This window comes from Phacochoerus africanus, chromosome 7 (assembly GCF_016906955.1).
Source record: "Phacochoerus africanus isolate WHEZ1 chromosome 7, ROS_Pafr_v1, whole genome shotgun sequence".
NCBI classification, from domain to species: domain Eukaryota; kingdom Metazoa; phylum Chordata; class Mammalia; order Artiodactyla; family Suidae; genus Phacochoerus; species Phacochoerus africanus.
In genome coordinates this window covers 51,195,010-51,214,245 of record NC_062550.1, presented here as the reverse complement: position 1 = coordinate 51,214,245, position 19,236 = coordinate 51,195,010, and the positions used below count along the sequence as shown (strand labels likewise).

General features: G+C 41.7%; 1 protein-coding gene across 1 annotated transcript in view; it reads right to left on the bottom strand.

Annotated features, from left to right (window-relative positions):
* The window catches only part of ITPR2 (inositol 1,4,5-trisphosphate receptor type 2), a 520,896-nt gene that overhangs the window by 30,511 nt on the left and 471,149 nt on the right, over positions 1-19,236 (bottom strand). Inside the window, exon 55 of the mRNA XM_047787348.1 lies at positions 16,545-16,705. Within this exon, the coding sequence (XP_047643304.1) occupies positions 16,545-16,705 (161 nt within the window). The remainder of the gene's footprint in view (positions 1-16,544; positions 16,706-19,236) is intronic.

Below are 19,236 nucleotides of genomic sequence, written 5' to 3'. Positions count from 1 at the left end.
AATTTTAGTTTGACATTTGGATGTTTATTAGGTACCTGTTTTACAGAAAGGGGCTTTGGATTATGCTTATGTTTTTCATTCATAGGGAGGTCTCCCTCAGGACCCACTCAACAATAGCTCTATCTTTGCATTATTATCTTCAAAACAAAATGCATTCTTCTATTGTTGTTGGGATGACTTAAAAACGATCTATCATATTCTTCTCCACCATTGTTTTAGAATTTTTTTTGAGGATAAGAACACTAAAGAGAATGCAAGTTCTTTTTTTTTTTGGTCTTTTTGCCATTTCAGCGGCATATGGAGATTCCCAGGCTAGGGGTCTAATTGGAGCTATAGCCACCGGCCTATGCCAGAGCCACAGCAACGTGGGATCCAAGCTGCGTCTGCAACCTATGCTACACCTCACGGCAACTCCGGATCCTTAACCCGTTGAGCAAGGCCAGGGATCAAACACGCAACCTCATGTTTCTTAGTAGGATTCGTTAACCACTGAGCCACGACAGGAACTCCTGAAAGTTCCTTCTAGACTATTCCTCCTCCTGTTGCACACCATGATTTACATTCCTTGCCAGAGGGACCCACGCCCTTATCCAGGAAGGTGTACTTGGGGTAAATGTTTCTTTGGGAGAAACAACAATAAAAGCCATCTATTGAACAGGCACTTCTAGAAAGGGATGCCTATATTGATAGTTCCATAACTATAAAGAAAGACAAGTCATTTTGCCCTTTTTGCTCATTTTGGAAAAATACATTTTCTGGCTCTATAAAATCAACACTGTGACTTCTTCACAGTGAACAGAAAAGAGCATCGGATGACTAACGCTTGGTCCTGCAGAAGATCACCCACATGCCATTTTAAACTAGCACTGATTAAAAACATCGATAGTTAATTGTGGGCTTTAAAGATTATTCAAAACCTCAATTTTCCCCAGATTCCCAAGCTATAATGCAATTCTTGCTTTACTGAATTCTGTGGAATGACTGCAGAGGCGTCTATTACACATAAATTGGAATTACCCAATTTATAAGCTTAGATATATTTTTTAATTAAAATATTTTTTATTATAGTTGAGATACAATGTCCTGTCAATTTCTGTTGTACAGCAAAGTGACCCAGCCATACATATATTTTTATACATTCTTTTTTTTCACATTATCCTCCATCATGTTCCATCACAAGTGACTGGATATAGCTTCCTGTGCTCTACAGCAGGATCTCATTGCTTATCTATTCCAAATGTAATAGCTTGCATCTATAACCCCAAACATACACTTTTATATTTGAAGGGCCTTTGAGGCAGTTGTGCAAAATACCCTAACAAGGATTGTTGGAAATATTGAAATATTTCATAACGTAAAAACTACATCCATGTCATTTAAATTGAACAAAATGGTTCCTTACTTTTTTTTTTTTTGTCTTTTGTCTTTTGAGGGCTGCTCCCATGGCATATGGAGATTCCCAGGCTAGGGGTCTTATCAGAGGTACAGCTGTCGGCCTACACCACAGCCACAAAAACACCAGACCTGAGCCACATCTGCAACCTACACCACAGCTCACGGCAACGCCGGATCCTTAACCCACTGAGTGAGGCCAGGGATCGAACCTGCAATCTCATGGTTCCTAGTCGGATTCGTTTCCTCTGCACCACGATGGGAACTCCTTCTTTACTTTTTCATACACATTTTAACCTCCTTCTCCCCAAACTTCCTCAATAAATACTGCATGAAACAAATATTTTACACTATGTCCCAGAGATGCCATTTGCCAACCTGATTTCCTTCTGCATAGCTCATATGACTACTACATATGCTATATTTTCTCCTTTATTAAAGATGATGTAATCTCAGCTTCTATCACATTCACAACCATAAAACTACTGAGAATAAGAGAGAGATGCAAAGATGATGATAGGGAAGAATGGGATTTCACCAAGCAGGTTTGCAACAACCACATATAAAAATCTGCCAAAAACTCATAATGCAGATGCAGAAGACTGATGAAATGATGATGTTACAAGAAGAGAAGAAATCTGGCAGTTGAACCAAACTTTGAACACATACCTTTAAAAATTAAGAATGAGCAGCAGAAACAAATTATTGATTCTGAGAAGACTCCGTTACTATGATTTGAACAGATCAAATAATTTGCATGTCGCCAGATAGAGAAATTATGTTCACATGTGATGGCACTGTTTCTAATTTCCTAAGAAAATGCCTGTCTTTCACTAATAATCTAAACTAATTTCTCTTCTTTCTTTGGGAGTAGTTTATCTGAGAAAGAGTAAGAGAGAAAAGAGATGCTGACATGGACGTTGATCTAAATCTGACTCCACGTTCAGCATCATTTTTGTTGCCATTTCTTTTTTCTTTGTCTTTTTGTCTTTTCAGGGCCACACCCACAGCATATGAAGGTTCCCAGGCCAGGGGTCCAATCGGAGCTGTAGCCACCAGCCTACGCCAGAGCAACTCGGGATCCGAGCCACGTCTGCAACCCACACCACAGTTCACGGCAACGCTGGATCCTTAACCCATTGAGCAAGGCCAGGGATCGAACCCACAACCCCATGGTACCTAGTTGGATTCGTTAACCACTGAGCCACAAGAGGAACTGCTTTGTTGCCCTGCACAACCAGATTGGGCACCCTAATCATTCCCAGTGGAACCATGCTTTTCACTGTGTATGTCCTGCAGAGAAAACTGAATTGATGACATGGAACAACTTTGGTGATATGTGAATGAGCAGAACCTTATAAGGAAGAGGACCATTCCTTTTTTTCCAAGGTTGGTATATGATTCTTTGATCCACCTCTGGCTTCTACATCTGTGCAGACTTGTGGCTTTGATTATAAAACCACAGAGTATCAGAACTTGAAGGGCCTTTTGGTAGGTTTACTGTAACCACCTTGTTTTTCATACAAGAAAGCAAGAGGAAGTTAAGAAACTTGGTCACGCTCTCTCACGTCTCTTGTGTTCTCATTCACTCTTCTATGTCAAACTTTCATCCACCACATACTTTTTCCTTTTTATTCCAGGTTCTTTCCATCACATTTTCCATCAGAGTGATGCTCAAGGGTTTCCCTTCCTCCAGCATCTTGCCCTTTTACTACATCCTACTGTGGACTATGTGACACTTTATTAAAAAAATCCCGTTTAAAAAATCATATAATTCCTCTACGTAAAAACTGTCAATGTCTCTCAAATGTTCGTGAGTGCAAGCAGAAACTCCATACCCTGAAGAACTACTGCTACCATTTAGCCCCAGCCTAATCTGGGGATGGGTCCACCTATGCTTTGCCATCATTACTCAAATCTGCTTCTTTGCTTTACCCACAATATCTTTTCCCCAACCTTCAGGACAGCCTCTGACTGGTAGCTCATCAAATGCCAACCAACCTTCGTGACCATGCATTATGTCCTCACAATTACGCCCAAGATGCATTTTTTTCTTTTTTTTTTCTTTTCTTTTTTTTTTTTTTTTTTTTGCTGCACCCACAGCATGTGGAAGTTCTGCGGCCAGGGATCGAACCTGCACCAAAGCTGCAACCTGAGGCACAGCAGTGAGAATACTGGATCCTTAACCTGCTGCGCAATCAGGGAATTCCTAGGTCCAAGATTCTAGACGAGTGGGATTTTTTTATTTGTGGTTTTCTATATGATCTAACACATTGCTACAGATATGGTAGGCAAGAAATAAAAGTTGTTGATTAAAATTTTTCTTTCCTTTCTTCTTCTCTTTTTAGGGCTGCATCTATGGCATATGGAGGTTTCCAGGCTAGGGCTCTCATTGGACCTGCAGCTGCTGGCCTATGCCTCAGCCGCAGCAATGCCAGATCCAAGCTGCATCTTCGGCTTACACCACAGCTCATGGCAACGCTGGATCCTTAACCCACTGAGAGAGGCCAGGGATCGAACCTGTGTCCTCATGGATAATAGATTCATCTCCACTGAGCCACGACGGGAACTCCTGTTGAGTAAAAATTTCTTGAGCCTTGAAATACTATTCTAATCCTCAGACACATATACATTTTAAATTTTAATATTTACTATGTGTCAGATACTGCATAAATATTAACTTGTTTAATTTTCGTAAAAATTGTAGAGGTAGGGATGTTTACCCATTTTTTAGATGAAGAAACTGAGACACAGCAAGGTTAGAGTACCTGCATAAGCCCCCCAGTCTGTGTCTAAAGCACCAGGACACTCTGTGACTCTCTCACGCACACAGCAGCCTTCCAGTGACTCCCTTTCAACATTCCACACTCTCATTTCAATCTTAGTTACTTAGGCACAACATACACTGGGAAACAAAGTGAAGAAAATATGATCCTCTCAAGTAATAATATATTTTATCATCCCCAGTAAAGTGAGTTATCATATATCTCTTGGCACTATTTCTTGGTCCACTAAAATGAACTTTCAAACTGGACTCAGTGCTTCCCAATGGCACCAGGCACTCAGCCCAGGAACTAGGAATTCTCTGAGGCCCTGCGGCACAGGTGCAGCGGGGGACAGTGGAAGTACCCCACCCCGCCAGAACCACAGTTCCAGTTTCACTCCAATGGTGAGACTCCAGACCTTAGGGGAAAATTCATAGTCTGTTTGTAACCAGTGTTGTCATCTGGGAAACCCAAGCAGCATGGAGGTGTAATTGTGTGGTCGGTAGACCAGTGACCAGTTAACCAGACTCCAGCAAGGGTTGAGGGAGGGGTCAATCCACAGGACCTCCCAGTGCATAAATCGGAAACAGTCAAATCTGGACGATTCTCAAACTCCTGCCACTATGGCTTCTCGCTTATAATAGAAAGCAAATATTAACATGCTCAAAATGTAAAGAAATATTTTAAATATGAGTGGTCCGAATTTTAGAACTAGATGAAGGGTCTTTGGAAATCACTTAGAGTCTCATTGTGAATGAAGAACAATGTGCAGGGCAGTCCAGCCTCTTCTCAAAGTCCCAGGTAGAACCAGGGCCAAGGGCCTTTCCATCACAGCATGGCACCCAGCTGACTAGAGAAAATCTCTGGGTAGTTACCTCTTTGTCAAGTTCCAAGTACCTCTGCCAATAAACCACCCCTGAATTTGGCTTTTTGAATTTCAGATCCCAGTGAACTGGTGTTTTCTTTTCTTCTTCTTCTTTTTGAATGTCAGTCATGTTTGAAATGGTAATCAATAATCTTACAGAATGACACAAACACTTTGAATCTTTTCTTCGGAGTTAATAATGACAGTCGAACACTGAAGCAGAGGGGAACTGAGAGCCAGGATATTTTTCCTAAAGCAAAATGTGTGCTATAAACCGGCACTTTTTCAAATGCTGGGAAAAACGAAAAAAAAGGTGATGATATGACTGAAAAATGCTACAAGTTCTTCACTTGAAAATGCCTAAAATGCACTCTTCAGAAAATGAAAGAGACTTCCTTTGTGGCTCCCATCACAGAGCCAAGATAAAGGCAAAGCTTGCACGCCCCTCACTCCCTGAAGCGCTTGAGATAAAATCCATTCTCACGTCACCTTTGTTCTGACTCAGTGGAAGCTCCTGCCACTCCTTCCACAAGAGTCATGCCCCGTGTCCTCTCTGGGACATTCCCGCTAGTGTCCCATTGCACCTCTTTGTGGTAAGAGCTATTCTAACATCACCGGTGGAACTCGGATGCATTCAACGGCTCAAGCAATTCCAGTGTTTGAGATATGGCTTTCAGATGCCAAATGGACTTGAGTTTGAGTCAGGCCACAAGATAGGAAGATTCCTCTGCCTGACCTGTCCTGGTGGTAACATTTACTATGTGAAAACTGTGGTGACTTGTTTAGGACCTGCCTTCTGCTCCAAAAAGGTAAGTCTTTGACAGGCCACGCCTGACCTGTTCTCCTCTGCCCACCCTCCCAGGAGCTAATGCAGTGCTTAGGACACCTCTCAGAGGAACACGATGCTGAATCACAAAAAGGTTTGAACACTAAAAGCCTTGAGAATGCTCTGAATTTGCAAAGCAGTATTTAAATGTAGTCATATTTATTATTTATGGTCACGCCTGTGGCATGCAGTTCCCAGGCCAGGGAAGCAAACTTGTACCCCAGCAGTGACAACGCTCAATCCTTCACCACTAGGCCAGCAGGGAACTCCTACCCATATTATTTGAAGAAGCCAATATTTTAAGTAGAAGTGGAATGATCAAACATTTGTTGAGCAATAATCAGGAGCCAGATGCCGTGTTAGGCAGGAGGATAGACGCGAGTTGGTTGAATACTTACAGGAATCCTGGTAAAGAGGAGGATGATCCCCATTTATAGGTGAGGAAACAAGACTCAGAGCTGGGGCAACTTACCGCAGGTGCTATTACTTCTAAACACCTTAATCTTTAAATCCCCATCAAAGTAACTGATTCCACTACCATGGCATGAAGTGACTCATCTTTGAAACATCGGTGCTGAATCACTTTTGTAAAATTCAGCCATTCTTTTTCAGGAATTCCCTTAGATAAGACTAGCCCCAAATCCTATGGAAAGGTTATCAGGAGTTTGCCTGATAACCTTACCTAACACAAGAGTGGTTTTCTGCTTAATGGCCATCTTGACTAATTACTCGTGATGTGGCTCAGCCTATTAAAACCATTAGACAGAAGCTGTGTGGCTTTACGGTATATAGTTCTCATTCCCACAACTTACATTTGGATGGCATCTGTTACTCTCTGGCAGAAAGCCAGAATTTCTGAGTAAAATGTATCAGTCCTAGCAATGTGGACATTATTATTCCAGAAAGCCAACTGAGAATTGAACAAGATCTTACGGTAATGACTAGAACTGGGAAACAAGAATTTTCTTCAGCACAGAAGGAAGAAATCTTTTTATTAAGGTTATGAGAATCAGAGATGTAAGCATCCCTTTATAAGCTTCAAATAAATGACCTAGGATGGGTCACCATTTCAGAGAGGCTTCTATAGACTGAACAAAATCTAAATCACTTTGCTCTCAATATTTGGGTTTGCAGCATAATTCTATACTGAAATTTATTGCTCAATGTTGGGTTACCAGCTATCCCCAAACACTTCTAGCTTCGCTGGCTGATAAGAAGTTAGAATTCTCTTTCAGAAGTCTCCTAGGAACACTGTTTTTCTCCTTTCTGGTTCCACTTTTTGATGAGTGAAATCTGGGTGATAGGTCCTAGACATCATTCTTTTTTTTTTTTGTCTTTTTGCTATTTCTTGGGCCGCTCCCACAGCATATGGAGGTTCCCAGGCTAGGGGTCGAATCGGAGCTGTAGCCGCCGGCCTATGCCAGAGCCACAGCTACGCGGGATCTGATCCGCGTCTGCAACCTACACCACAGCTCACGGCAACGCCGAATCCTTAACCCACTGAGCAAGGCCAGGGACGGAACCCACAACCTCATGGTTGCTAGTCGGATTTGTTAACCACTGCGCCACGACGGGAACTCCCTAGACATCATTCTTATCATGAGTTGTTTTTATTCGTATTCTATAACCTTTGCAGTTCTGTGTCTTTCTGCCTAAGACCATGGTCTCTCGGGTTCACTCACCCTGTAGAGTCTCCCCTGGAAAGCGTCATCCAAATCTGTGATTTCAACTATCAAGTACACGCCAGTGGCTTATAAATCCACAGGACTAGGCTCTGACCAGAGAAAGTGTGGCATTTTTGAGAAAAAGAAAAGGGCCAATGTGGCTGAATGGTCATTGGCTAAGGAAGGTGGGATGGAAGTGAATGGGTGAAGTAGGCTGGGGCTGGATGGTAGACGGAGCCACAGGAAAGAGTCTGGATCTTATTCTAAGTACCACTGAAAGGTTTTCATAAATCAGGTGTGTACTGGTATAACTTAAGATTTCTCCAGCTACTGTGTATCGGTATGTCTATTACGGCTCTCATAAGAGTTCTGATTGCCCCTCTAGTTCCTGGTGACTACAGCAGTCCTTGCCATCACGCTGAGATTCTGTAAGGGCAGTGATGAGGTTTTATTCTTGTTTCCATCAGTGCTTCGTGCATAGAGCTTCCCAGCAACTGTTTATCAAATTAAATGGAAACATCTTGCAGCCTCTTTCTTGCCTGCAACTGGAGTAATTGTAGTTGTAACACTTCTAATCTTTTGCAGGAAGAGTGCAGTGGCCAGCCAGCACTGGATGAGGACAGTTTTCCTATTTGGATTCCTCTCGGGCCTTCCTGCCATTGTAGGCTTGTCTGCTGACTTCCTGTCTCCCAGTCAGGTTACTCCCGGCCCTGACCTGCAGGGCAGGTTCACAGTTCCTCTTCTGTACACGACTAGAGGTTTGTGCTGAGAGCTGGGTGCCTGCTTCACAGGAAGTGCTGCTGCTGGCTTTATATGCCACTCAGCATCTGAGAGCAACATCCTGGCACTGACCACCTGCAGATGCCTGGCTGCAAATTGCACAGCATCCCTTTTCCACTGGCTGTGCAATTTGCGGCTAGTTATCAGACCTCTCGAAGCCTCAGTTTCCTCACGTAGAAAATGAGGATAATCATAACAGATTGCCTCCAAGGGTCGGTACAAGGTCTTTAAAGAGATTATGCCGTCAAACCCTAGGCACAGCATCAGGCTTATGTTTATATTAGCAGTTTATCAAATGCCAGTTTCTATTAGGAGTAGTACTGTTAATATGCATATTTGATTTAATCCACATAGCAACTCTGCAAAGAAAATACACAGGGCTAATATTGAGGTGGTTTGCATAGAGACACCTAATATTTAGGTGGCTAAAACTATCACAGTATTGGAGTTGCCAAATTAGCCCTCTCAATCCTGCCCCCACCCCCATGACCCCGCAGCCTTCTCTGCCCAGGTTCTCTTCCTGGGGCCCCCACCTCCCCTTCTCCCCATGGCCCAGCAGCTAACAGGACAGGAGGCCTCCAGGATGCAGGTGCAATTTAGTTCATTCTATTCTGAGTGCTGACTGGCTGATGATTCTTTCTTCATCGATGGGTGATGTGAAGTGCAGAGGGAATAAGTGAAGTCACTGATCTTGTAAGTGGGAATCCTAGGAAGTCAAACTTCAGACTCTCATGGCCAGGTTTATTCCTTTACCCTGAGCTCCCGAGGCACTGATTACAGAAACGAACCAGAGCCACTCTGGCTTCTCAAACTTTGAGGATTATGACCTGGACATCAGCAGATTCAGCTTCTGATCATTCAGGAAGCAGTCAAGGACATCTCAGAGGTCACGCCTCATGGGCCCGCCCTTGTTTTTATTCTCCATCCCACTCCTACCCATGAATCTCATTTAAAATGATTTAACCCAAACTCTTTCACCCTCACTTCCAGCACTGAGGATGGTCTTTGAGATGAAGACTCTTGTGTATAGCCACACCGTTAAGAACTTACCTAGTATGAGAAAAAGTACACATACACACACACACACACATACATATAACTGAGTCACTTTGCTGTACAGCAAAAATTGACAGAACCTTGTAAATCAACTATAATAAAAAATGTACAACAAAGTTGTTATAAAATATTGACAAAAAAACTTATTTCTATCTCCATTTTATAAAAGAAAAGGAGGGTTAGAAAGACGTTAACGTGGGCACAAAAATGTGGTAGCTCATGGACTGTATGGATAAATACTAAATAGAAAATTAGAACAATGCAGAGGACAGATCCCACAAAAATGAGGTCCAGAGTTGAGACTTGAAAAAGATCCCTCTTAAATTGAAGACACATGTCTGGACTGAAAATGTGGAAGTAGAGGTGGTATCTCCTTGAATGGAGACACTTCCTAATTGTGCATTCTGAGCTACAGAGATGCCCCTGGCTTGCCTTGAAATGTAAACATTTTAAAAAGTGCCTTACTATGTTCTAACGTCTTTAAAATAGGTCTTAAAGATTGAGCAGTTACATAATTGGCTTAATTAACTCCAATTACACAATTAGTGTAAATTGGAAATAATAGAATCAGAACCTATAATTCCATAATTATGACACACGACAATAATGCAGAAATTAAGTTGGCACATGGTGCTAATGCAGGAGGGGTGCATGTAAATATTAGAAGACGGGTGTCTTTCCTGAGCCCAAACATCTCCCCCCTCCAACAGTTACTGCTCAAAAATACGGCTTAACTAAACAAGACTGATTGGGAGTTCTAGACACAGAAAACAACCTCTGGAAAATTCTGAGCTCTTTTCCTTCCTCATGGGTGACTAGATTTCTTTACTATTTCATGGTAAAAGGACGACGCCTCTGTTTCTGAGGTCTTAATAGATTATGCAAGGAAGACTTCATTCTGAAGGGTGAATTATGCTGAAAAACCTGCCAATGTGCATGCTCGCCCCTCTGCTAGGGGAGCAGCTTCAGGCACCAGCCTGAGGATTTGTGTGTGTATGGGAAAGGCCGGGCTTGAGACATCCTGAGACAGACGACAGAGGGATTAAATCGCCTGTCTCTCAAATCAGCCATCTGATTTTTAAGACTGCATTCATTATTCTTGGTTCAGGAGGCATAGCTTTCCTGCTGCATCTTTATCTTCCGATTTTAAGAGGCGAAAGATGACATTTGCCTAATGAGAAATTCATGTTCTAAACTCTAGCAGCGATTTTGGTGTGTCTCTCTGTAAACTATGTCCAACTACCACAGGGCTAAGAAGAAACCGTTCATTTGTTAATTCACTCATTATTTTATTTATTCATTCATTAAACATTTTGAGCTTCCTGAGGGAAGAGATTACTTATTTATCCTTATACAGCAAACCTATCGCACAATGCCCGGCATATATAAGAGGCACTCAGTGTTTATCAAATTGCTTTTAGTATATGTTATAGATATCCCCTGCCCTGGATACGCAAAGAGCTATTCTACTCCTGGTCATGGCCTTCGAGAAATTTACAATTATTTTTTTGTGTGTCAAGACAGACAATTACTATCTTAACAAAAACACGAGTTAACTTGTCCCAGCTGATATCACCATGACGACCAGAAACAATTTTTAGTCAAGGGTCAAATAAATAGAAGACTTCAAAAGTGTCATACACTAAAATGAAGAACGGGAACCCCAAAGCCATGGTCATGGGGTGTGGCCAGCCCAGTACACCAGAACATGCGGGCATTCTCTAAAAATGCATAGTGCCTGCTCTTCCAAGCACTTCTTGGTTTCCATCCCACTGTGGTCAAATTGAGTACCAAATATTCCCAGAGGCCCCTAACATAACTCGCTCAGCAAATGAGCAACTGAACATCTGAAAATGTCTCCAAAATGTTCAGAGAAACATCTAAGAGCCTTGGGCATTTTTTCTAATGATCTCTATTTTGCTTGTTCCTCTTCAGTATCATCCTTTGTGTAATGGGAGAAGCAAAAGTGATGCTCACAGGCCATTACTAGCACAGGCTGCAGGATTTATCCTCTTAGATCCTTTCCTCCTAGTTTTCCAGATTCTCTTTCATTACTTTCCTGCATGGCTCTTCCTGTTCCTTCTCTCACTTTGTCTCTAATAAATACTAGCTCAAAATAGCAATTCTCTCATCAAAAAACAGGGTTTGTTTGTCAGAAGAAAATATCTTCCCAATATACTTGATCTATTCACATCTCCCTTAACAGTACCCCAGAAGAGGCTTTGTGTTAATTTGGAGACTCAGATAGCTAGACAGCTTGGCATAGGGTTTAAAGGCAGGGGTGCGGAAGTTTTAAGTTTCTATGTCAAAGTCGATCCTATCATTACATGGATATAGTGGCACAGATGTATGTCCTAAGATTCTAAACCCTAGAAGCAATACATTAACTGATTTATAATGTATGTTTTAATGCACATTAATATAAATAGTCCTTATTTAGAATCTGGTCATGAAGAATAAAGTTGAAGCACTAGAGGTGAAAACAATAGAGAGAGGGGAGAAACATCCCCAAACTTGTTATATTCTTGTTTTTCTCATTTCATCAGAACGTAGGAAGCATTTGCTAAGGGCCCCTAGGTACAAACAGAGTCAACTTAAAGTGTAGGAGAATTAAGATGGGTTGTCTTGTGAACAAATATAAGAAACTTCCTTATTTTCTTTTACAGAAATCCTTGAGGGTAAAATCTATGTCAATTATAAAGAATTAAACATGTCTCCTAAAGCCCCACTGATAAAACAAGCACTTAAATAAACTTAGTCAATAACCTATTTTTAAGGGCTAAAGTAAAAGTGGTAGGAAAATGGAAGGTTTCCTCCTGAACTGTTTTTCTTATTAAAATATAGCTGATGTACAATGTTGTACCAATTTCTGCTGTACAGTGAAGAGACCCAATCATACATATATATACATTCATTTTTTAAAATATTATCTTCGATCATGGTCTATCCCAAGAGACTGGATATAATTCCCTGTGCTGTAGAGTAGGACCTCATTGATTATCCATTCTAAATGTAGTAGTTTGCATCTATTGGAGTTCCTATTGTGGAGCAGTGGCTAATGAATCTGACTAGGAACCATGAGGTTGCAGGTTCGATCCCTGGCCTTGCTCAGTGGGTTAAGGATCTGGCATTGCCGTGAGCTGTGGTGTAGGTTGCAGATGAGGCTCGGATCCCGAGTTGCTGTGGCTCTGGTGTAGGCCAGCGGCTACAGCTCTGATTTGACCCCTAGCCTGGGAATCTCCATATGCCGCAGGAGCGGCACTAGAAAAGGCAGAAAGACCAAAAAAAAAAAAAAATAGTTTGCATCTATTAACCCCAAACTCCCTATCCATCCTACTCCCTTCCCTCTCCCCCTTGTCAACCACAAGTCTGTTCTCTTGTCTGTGGGTCTGTTTCTGTTTTGTAGATGTGTTCATCTGTGCCATATTTTAGATTCCAAATATAAGTGGTATCATATGGCATTTGACCTTCTGACTCATTTCACTTAGTATGGTAATCTATAGTTGCACCAAACTGTTAAGCATAGTTACCTTGATTTGGAGACAGAGAAAATACAGTCTTTGAATTGAGCTATGGACAGGCTTCCACTTGCCATGTGCTCTAAAATCTTCTCTCTCACTCTAGAAGGATCAAGATGAGGAGGCCATACTCTCCACAGAACCTGAACTAACAGATTTTCTGAATGGTGTTCGTCAGATACAGATTTTTTAGAAGTTTTCCAGGAAAGGCTATTTCAGTAAATGAACACTCTTACATACACATGACTTTTTGTTTCCATCAGTCCTAAGCTTTGGATCACTCTTCCTTCTCCTGGCCATTAAAACACAGGACCCACACCTGTTCTTGCGGATGTGCACTGCTTGGATGAGAATGAGACTGTTCATGTTGGAAAAAGCCTGGGGACTCTCCTTCCTCCTGTCATGGGTCTGGAGAGAGCGCCGACGGAAGAGGATGGACAGACACACAGATCAGTACTTACATTTAAAATTTTAAGTATAAGAGCCTGGCAAAATGCTGGTTCTAATGTGAAGGCTAAAATGGGTCCATATTTTCACAGCAGTCTCCTCTCATGGTAGAAGTCACCTGGTGACTTCCTTATCACAAAATCCAAAGGCTTTGACCTGTATCTTCTTTATAAAGAAGATACCCTTGCAGCAAATGATATTGATGAACTCTGACACTGAAATGTTCATCTCTTGGCTTCTCACACATGCCACTCCCTGGCTCTCTTTCTGCCCTTTTTATTGTCTTCTTGTTTACTTATATTTGTCTTTCTTCTTCTTCCTAAAGGGAAGATTCCCCAGGTTCTGTCTCTCCTTTTCCTTCACATTTCTCCCTTCTCCTACCTTTATCTGATGGCTCCAATTATCAATCCATATGAATAATCACAGTGACAACTGTCAATTATTGACCACGAGCTGGACCCTTTTTATATATCATCTCCCTGATCTCATGCCAATTGTTTGCCTTTCAGGTGAAGAGGCAGAGTCTCACCCAAGGTTCAAAAACTCATCCAAGATATCAAGACCACACAGCTGTACATGAAAGAACCAGGGACTGAGTCCAGATCTTTGTGGCTGTAAGGTTCACGCTGTTGTCACTACCTCATCCCTCCTAATCCATGACTCAGCCTCCAGTCTCATTCAACATCAACAAGTCTTCTCCTCTGACTGGCTTCTCCCCCCCAACAGAGATTTTCTAAACCCATTCACCACCTTTCTCCCAGTGAACAGAGTCTGGCTCCGCTTGTAGACCTCCACCTCTCCTGCTCCTCCAAGATCTCCTCCTCTAATCTCATCAACTGTCCAACACACCTCTCACTTCATCTTTCCCTTCTCCAACCAGCCTGCACCTATGCCTGAATATTATTCTGGCCTACATTATTCCTTCAGGTAAATCCTTCAGTGGCTTCCCATTATTGAGATAAAATAATGCCCAGGAGTTTCTGCTATGGCACAGTGGGTTAAGGGTCTGGCTTTGTCTCTGTGGCTGCTCAGGTTGCTGCTGAGGCTCGGGTTTGATCCTTGGCCCAGTGCAGTGGGATAAAGGATCTGGCATTGTCCTGGCTGCGGCTTGGATTTGATCCCTGGCCTGGGAACTTCCACACGTTACAGGAGTGCCCTAAAAAAAAGTAATAATGATATCAAAACACCTACGCTTCTTACTTAAAAGTCCAATCTACTTTCTTGGCCATATCCCTCAAAGTTTCCTTACAAGTAAATGATGTGCCAGTGAAAGCCACCAACCAACTATCCCCTGAGTGTGAGCATGAATGGCCCATTTTTATGCTTTTGTTCAGACTGCTCCCTCTTATAGAAACCCACTCTTGATTTGTTTGTTTGTTTGTTTTTCTTCATTTTTGGCCTCCCTGAGGCATATAAAATTCCCAGGCCAGGGATCAGATCCGAGCCTTAGTCACAACCCAAGCCAGGGATCAAACCCACATCCCAGCGCTCCCAAGATGCCACTGATCCTGTTGAACCACAGTGGGAACTCCAGAAACTCACTCTTAATCCAGCAGAAACTCCCCATCTCCATGAACTCTACCCTGTCTCATGTATTGCACATGAACAAAGACCAACTGAAAGACAGACACACACACACATCCCCCTCCACCACCTTCCAGTCAGATGTCACATCTTCAAGTCTTCACAGATTTTCATCTGTTCCACTCTTGGGGACCTTAGTCTATTCTACTTCTGGCTTATTATTTCCCTCCTCTTCTTAAAAGCCCAACATTCCTTGGCAGAGAAAGAATGTTTCAGATTCTTCAGTGTATTCCCCTAAATATTTTTGTCTGAAGGAAATAATGGATGCCTGATAAATATATATTAATTAAATATACTCAAACCTTGATAAAATATAGCATTGTGAGGTCACATTTTGGATGCAATGCTTTACCTGGTTTTCCCCTGGCAAGCACAAACAAAACATTTCACACAAATGGTCTCTGAGCATCTTGAGCTCAAGAATGTACAAATGATGACTATGAGTGCACAGCCTCAAAAGGACTACTTTTCCCCCTAGTTTGGAAGGAAAAGAGAGCAAAAAAGGAATATGTGGAGAAAAAGAAACAACAGGAGGTTCTGCCCACTGTCATATGAAGAACAGAGAGGAAACAGAGGAGGATGCAAGTCAATAATTAAATCGCATAAAAAATGCTGAACTCCAAAAATTCAATTTACATGGAGCTCTTCTGTGACGCATAAATATTGTCAGGTAAGGTAAACTACTGCAATATTAACTTGCACTTAGTTGATGTAAGTTGTTTTCCTAAGTGGATGGCAAGCACTCAGAGGGGAAGACATAGACCATGGTTATTAATCTGGTTCTCCTGACACTTAAGTGCTTACTAAGTGTTATCCATGGGACTAAGCACAAAGAGGTTTATGACTCGTCTAAAACCTCATTCTCAAAGAGTTAACACAATTTTGGAGAGTACTTTTTGAGAAAAATTCCAATATATGCCCACGTTGATTATAAGAATATAAGAATTTATATCAGACACAATAATCCTTACTCACTAATTATATCACGGATACAAGAAAGTTGTAACTTTGACTTCTCTTTAAGCCAGTTGTTTTAATCTTTATGAAACAGAAGAAATTTCGAATCATGGACAACCCCACTCTCTGTGCAATACTGTTGATCTTAAGGAGGAGTTACAAGCAGCTGGATGCAGCAGGATCAGTGCAAACCCATCACTAACACTGGTCAATCTATCCAAAATGTATGCTGATAAAAAGCCAAGGCTCCCACATGGGGACTGAATATGATCCTCTCCCAAAACACAATTTAATTGCTTAAACCCTTGATTTCTTAAATTCAGCGAATGTCTTAAAGTATGAATCTTCTTTTGCCAATGGGAAAGTTCCAGATTTGGGCAATTGAGACATTAGCAATGATAGGAGGCATGAGGTCAGAAGATGACAGACAGCAATGGTGCTATCATCACATAGAGAATTCCTCAGGAAATGTCACCTGTGCACCTGAGGCTTTGATTTGATTTTAACCAAGAGATCCACTGGGAACCAATGATTTAGCCAATATCGGGGTCTTCAATGACTGATTGTCCTATTTAAAAGCTAACAAAATGATTGCTTAGAACCTTTACATTTTGGGAGAAAGCAGGGTAGGGAAAATGAAAGCATACAAAATGCAATATAGTCACAGGTCCAAATCCCCTCCTCACTCACCACAATCATTTGAGCCACGTAACTTTCAGGTCCAGTGTATTCCGTTGGATCTTTAACCTTCACCAGAACTAGGAAGTACAAATAATGCCACATATTGTGTTCTGACTTGATGTGCTCCTCAAAAGAAACCGTTTTGTTATCAAACTTGTCCCTCTCGAGTCCTGCAAAACACAGGAGACACAACACACGTGATTTGTCATTTAATCAGCATTCACTTCTTGGCATAAAGACAAAATACAATAATGACTGCAAAAAAATGCTTTCTGTAAGAGTGTGACAATTTAACATGTTATGATTCAAAACAACATAGTACATAAGACCTCCAGAAAAAAAACACCAGAATTTTTAATTTCTTCCCCACTCACATTTTTTTTCTTCATGGATTCTTGGAAAAGCACAGTCCTATAATGTAACATTTGCAGATAATTTTAAAGATAGCTGTATCAAAACTGTCAAATTAAACTGGAACCCTAAGAAAAAGAAGTCAAAATGACTGTGCCAAAAAAGGCATACGTACTAATCAGGACAGAAAAAAAAAAGTCATTTTACCTAGGAACTTTTGGAAAAAGACAGAAGGCAGCTAAGAGTCATCTCTTCAAACCACTTGTAATCAGTAAAGGGCAAACGAATGTCCACAGCGATCTGGATTCTGAGTGCAAGACGGCCTCACGGGGCTTGTTCCACCCCTTAGAACACAGGCCTTGTTCCAGGCATTTTGGGGAAGGGATGGTCTGTCCAATTTCCAGGACATATTTTTAGCCTCTGGAAGGACACTGAGGAGAGGATCTGGGTAGTAAGATTCTTTTCTCTCAAAGGTTGAAGGATAGATGAAAGGCAATGAATGGAGAGGAAGAAAAACCTCTGTGGAAAAAAGGAATTCGATGGCCAAGTAAAATGGGATGTCAGGATTTAGTCTGGTTTTGCATTTCAGATACTGGAGAAATCTGGAAATTGAATTCCAAACCTTGGCTAGTCTTTTCCTAAGCACTTTTTTTGTAAAGGTCATTTGGCTTTGCAGGCATGAAGAAGACCCCTTAAACAATAAGATACAAAGTACAAGAAGTAAAAAATCTGTCCCTAATGAAGGTGTGACCTTTCAAATTATATTACTGGATATTGTTACGGAAAATACCATACAATTTTGCTGGCCAATGGCTATGCCTCCTCTTACTTGACCTATCATCAGCTCAGCATGCTTCAAATAAAACCCAATCCTCTTCCCCAAACCTGCTCCACCCACGTCTTCTTTTCATTCCGTGGCAACGCCATTCTTCCAGTTGTTTAAGCCAAAAGTCTAGGAGTCATCCTGGAAACCTCTCTCTCTCTCACATACCGCCCCCGATTCAAATTGAAATTCTTTTGGCCCCACCTTCAATATATATCCTGCATATAATCCCTTCTTACCACCTCCACTGCTACCACGCTGGTCTGAGCCATTATTGTCTCTCATCTGGATTACCCCAATAATCCCCAGGCCTCCTTGTTTCCACATTTCCTGTTCTCAACACAGAAACCAGAGCGATCCCTTAAAAACCCGAGTAAGACGGTGTCTCTCCTGTGTTCCAAACCCTGCAGTGACTGCTCACTTCTTCAGAATAAAGGTCAAAGTTCTTACAAGGACCTACAAGTAGGGTTGCTGGATAAAATAGAGGACGCCCAGTTAAGTTTAAAGTTCGGAAAAACAATGAATAATTGTTGAGTTTCAGTACATCCCATGCAATATTTGTTTGCTAAACACTAAATGATGCGGCCCTCTTGCCTCTCTACCATTGTCTCCCATTAAGCCCTTCCTTGCTAGCTCTCATCCAGCCACACTGCCCCCTGCTCTTCCTTGTACACAGACCGCTGCCTCAGGACCTTTGAACCCACTGTTTCCTCTGTTGACGACACTCTTTGCTCTGGGGTCTCTGTGTTTCTCAAATCTCACCCTCTCAGTGTGGCTTAACTTGATCACTTTATTTAATCCTACAGCCTAACCTTCCCTTTTGTCAATACTTTCTATTACTCTTTCCTTTTTCCCTTCTTTTTCCTATAGCGCTTATCACCTCCTAACAGACTGAATATATAGCCATGTCAAGAGGTGTTCAGTTAAACTGGACCAAAAGTGTCATATAAAGAGGTAAAAATGGGAGTTCCTGTTGTGGTGCAGTGGAAACAAATCTGACTAGGAACCATGAGGTTGCAGGTTCGATCCCTGGCTTCGTTCAGTGGCTTAAAGATTGGGCGTTGCCTTGAGGTGTAGTGTAGGTCACAGATGCAGATCAGATCTGGTGTTGCTGTGGTTGTGCTGTAGGCTGGCAGCTGTAGCTCCAATTTTATCCCTAGCCTGGGAACCTCCATTTGCCGCGAATGTGGCCCAAAAAAGCAAAAACAAACAAACAAAAAGAGGTAAAAATGATTGTGCAAGAAAAATCAGCCACTAATCAGCACAGAATAAAGGAGTATCATTTTATCCAGGAACTTAGACACAAGCTTAATATGTTGATTATTTGTTGCATGTTTGTGGGTAGATGTATTTGTCTCTTTTCTTCACGGGTGGTCCCAATAGCTTAGAAGAGTGCCTAGAACATAGTCGGCACTGAACAAAATATTGATTGGATGGATTAAAATACACCAGTCATAAAATATTGTTCTACTAGGATGGCTAAAATCAAAAACAGATAATAGCAGTGTGGATGACAATATGGATTAA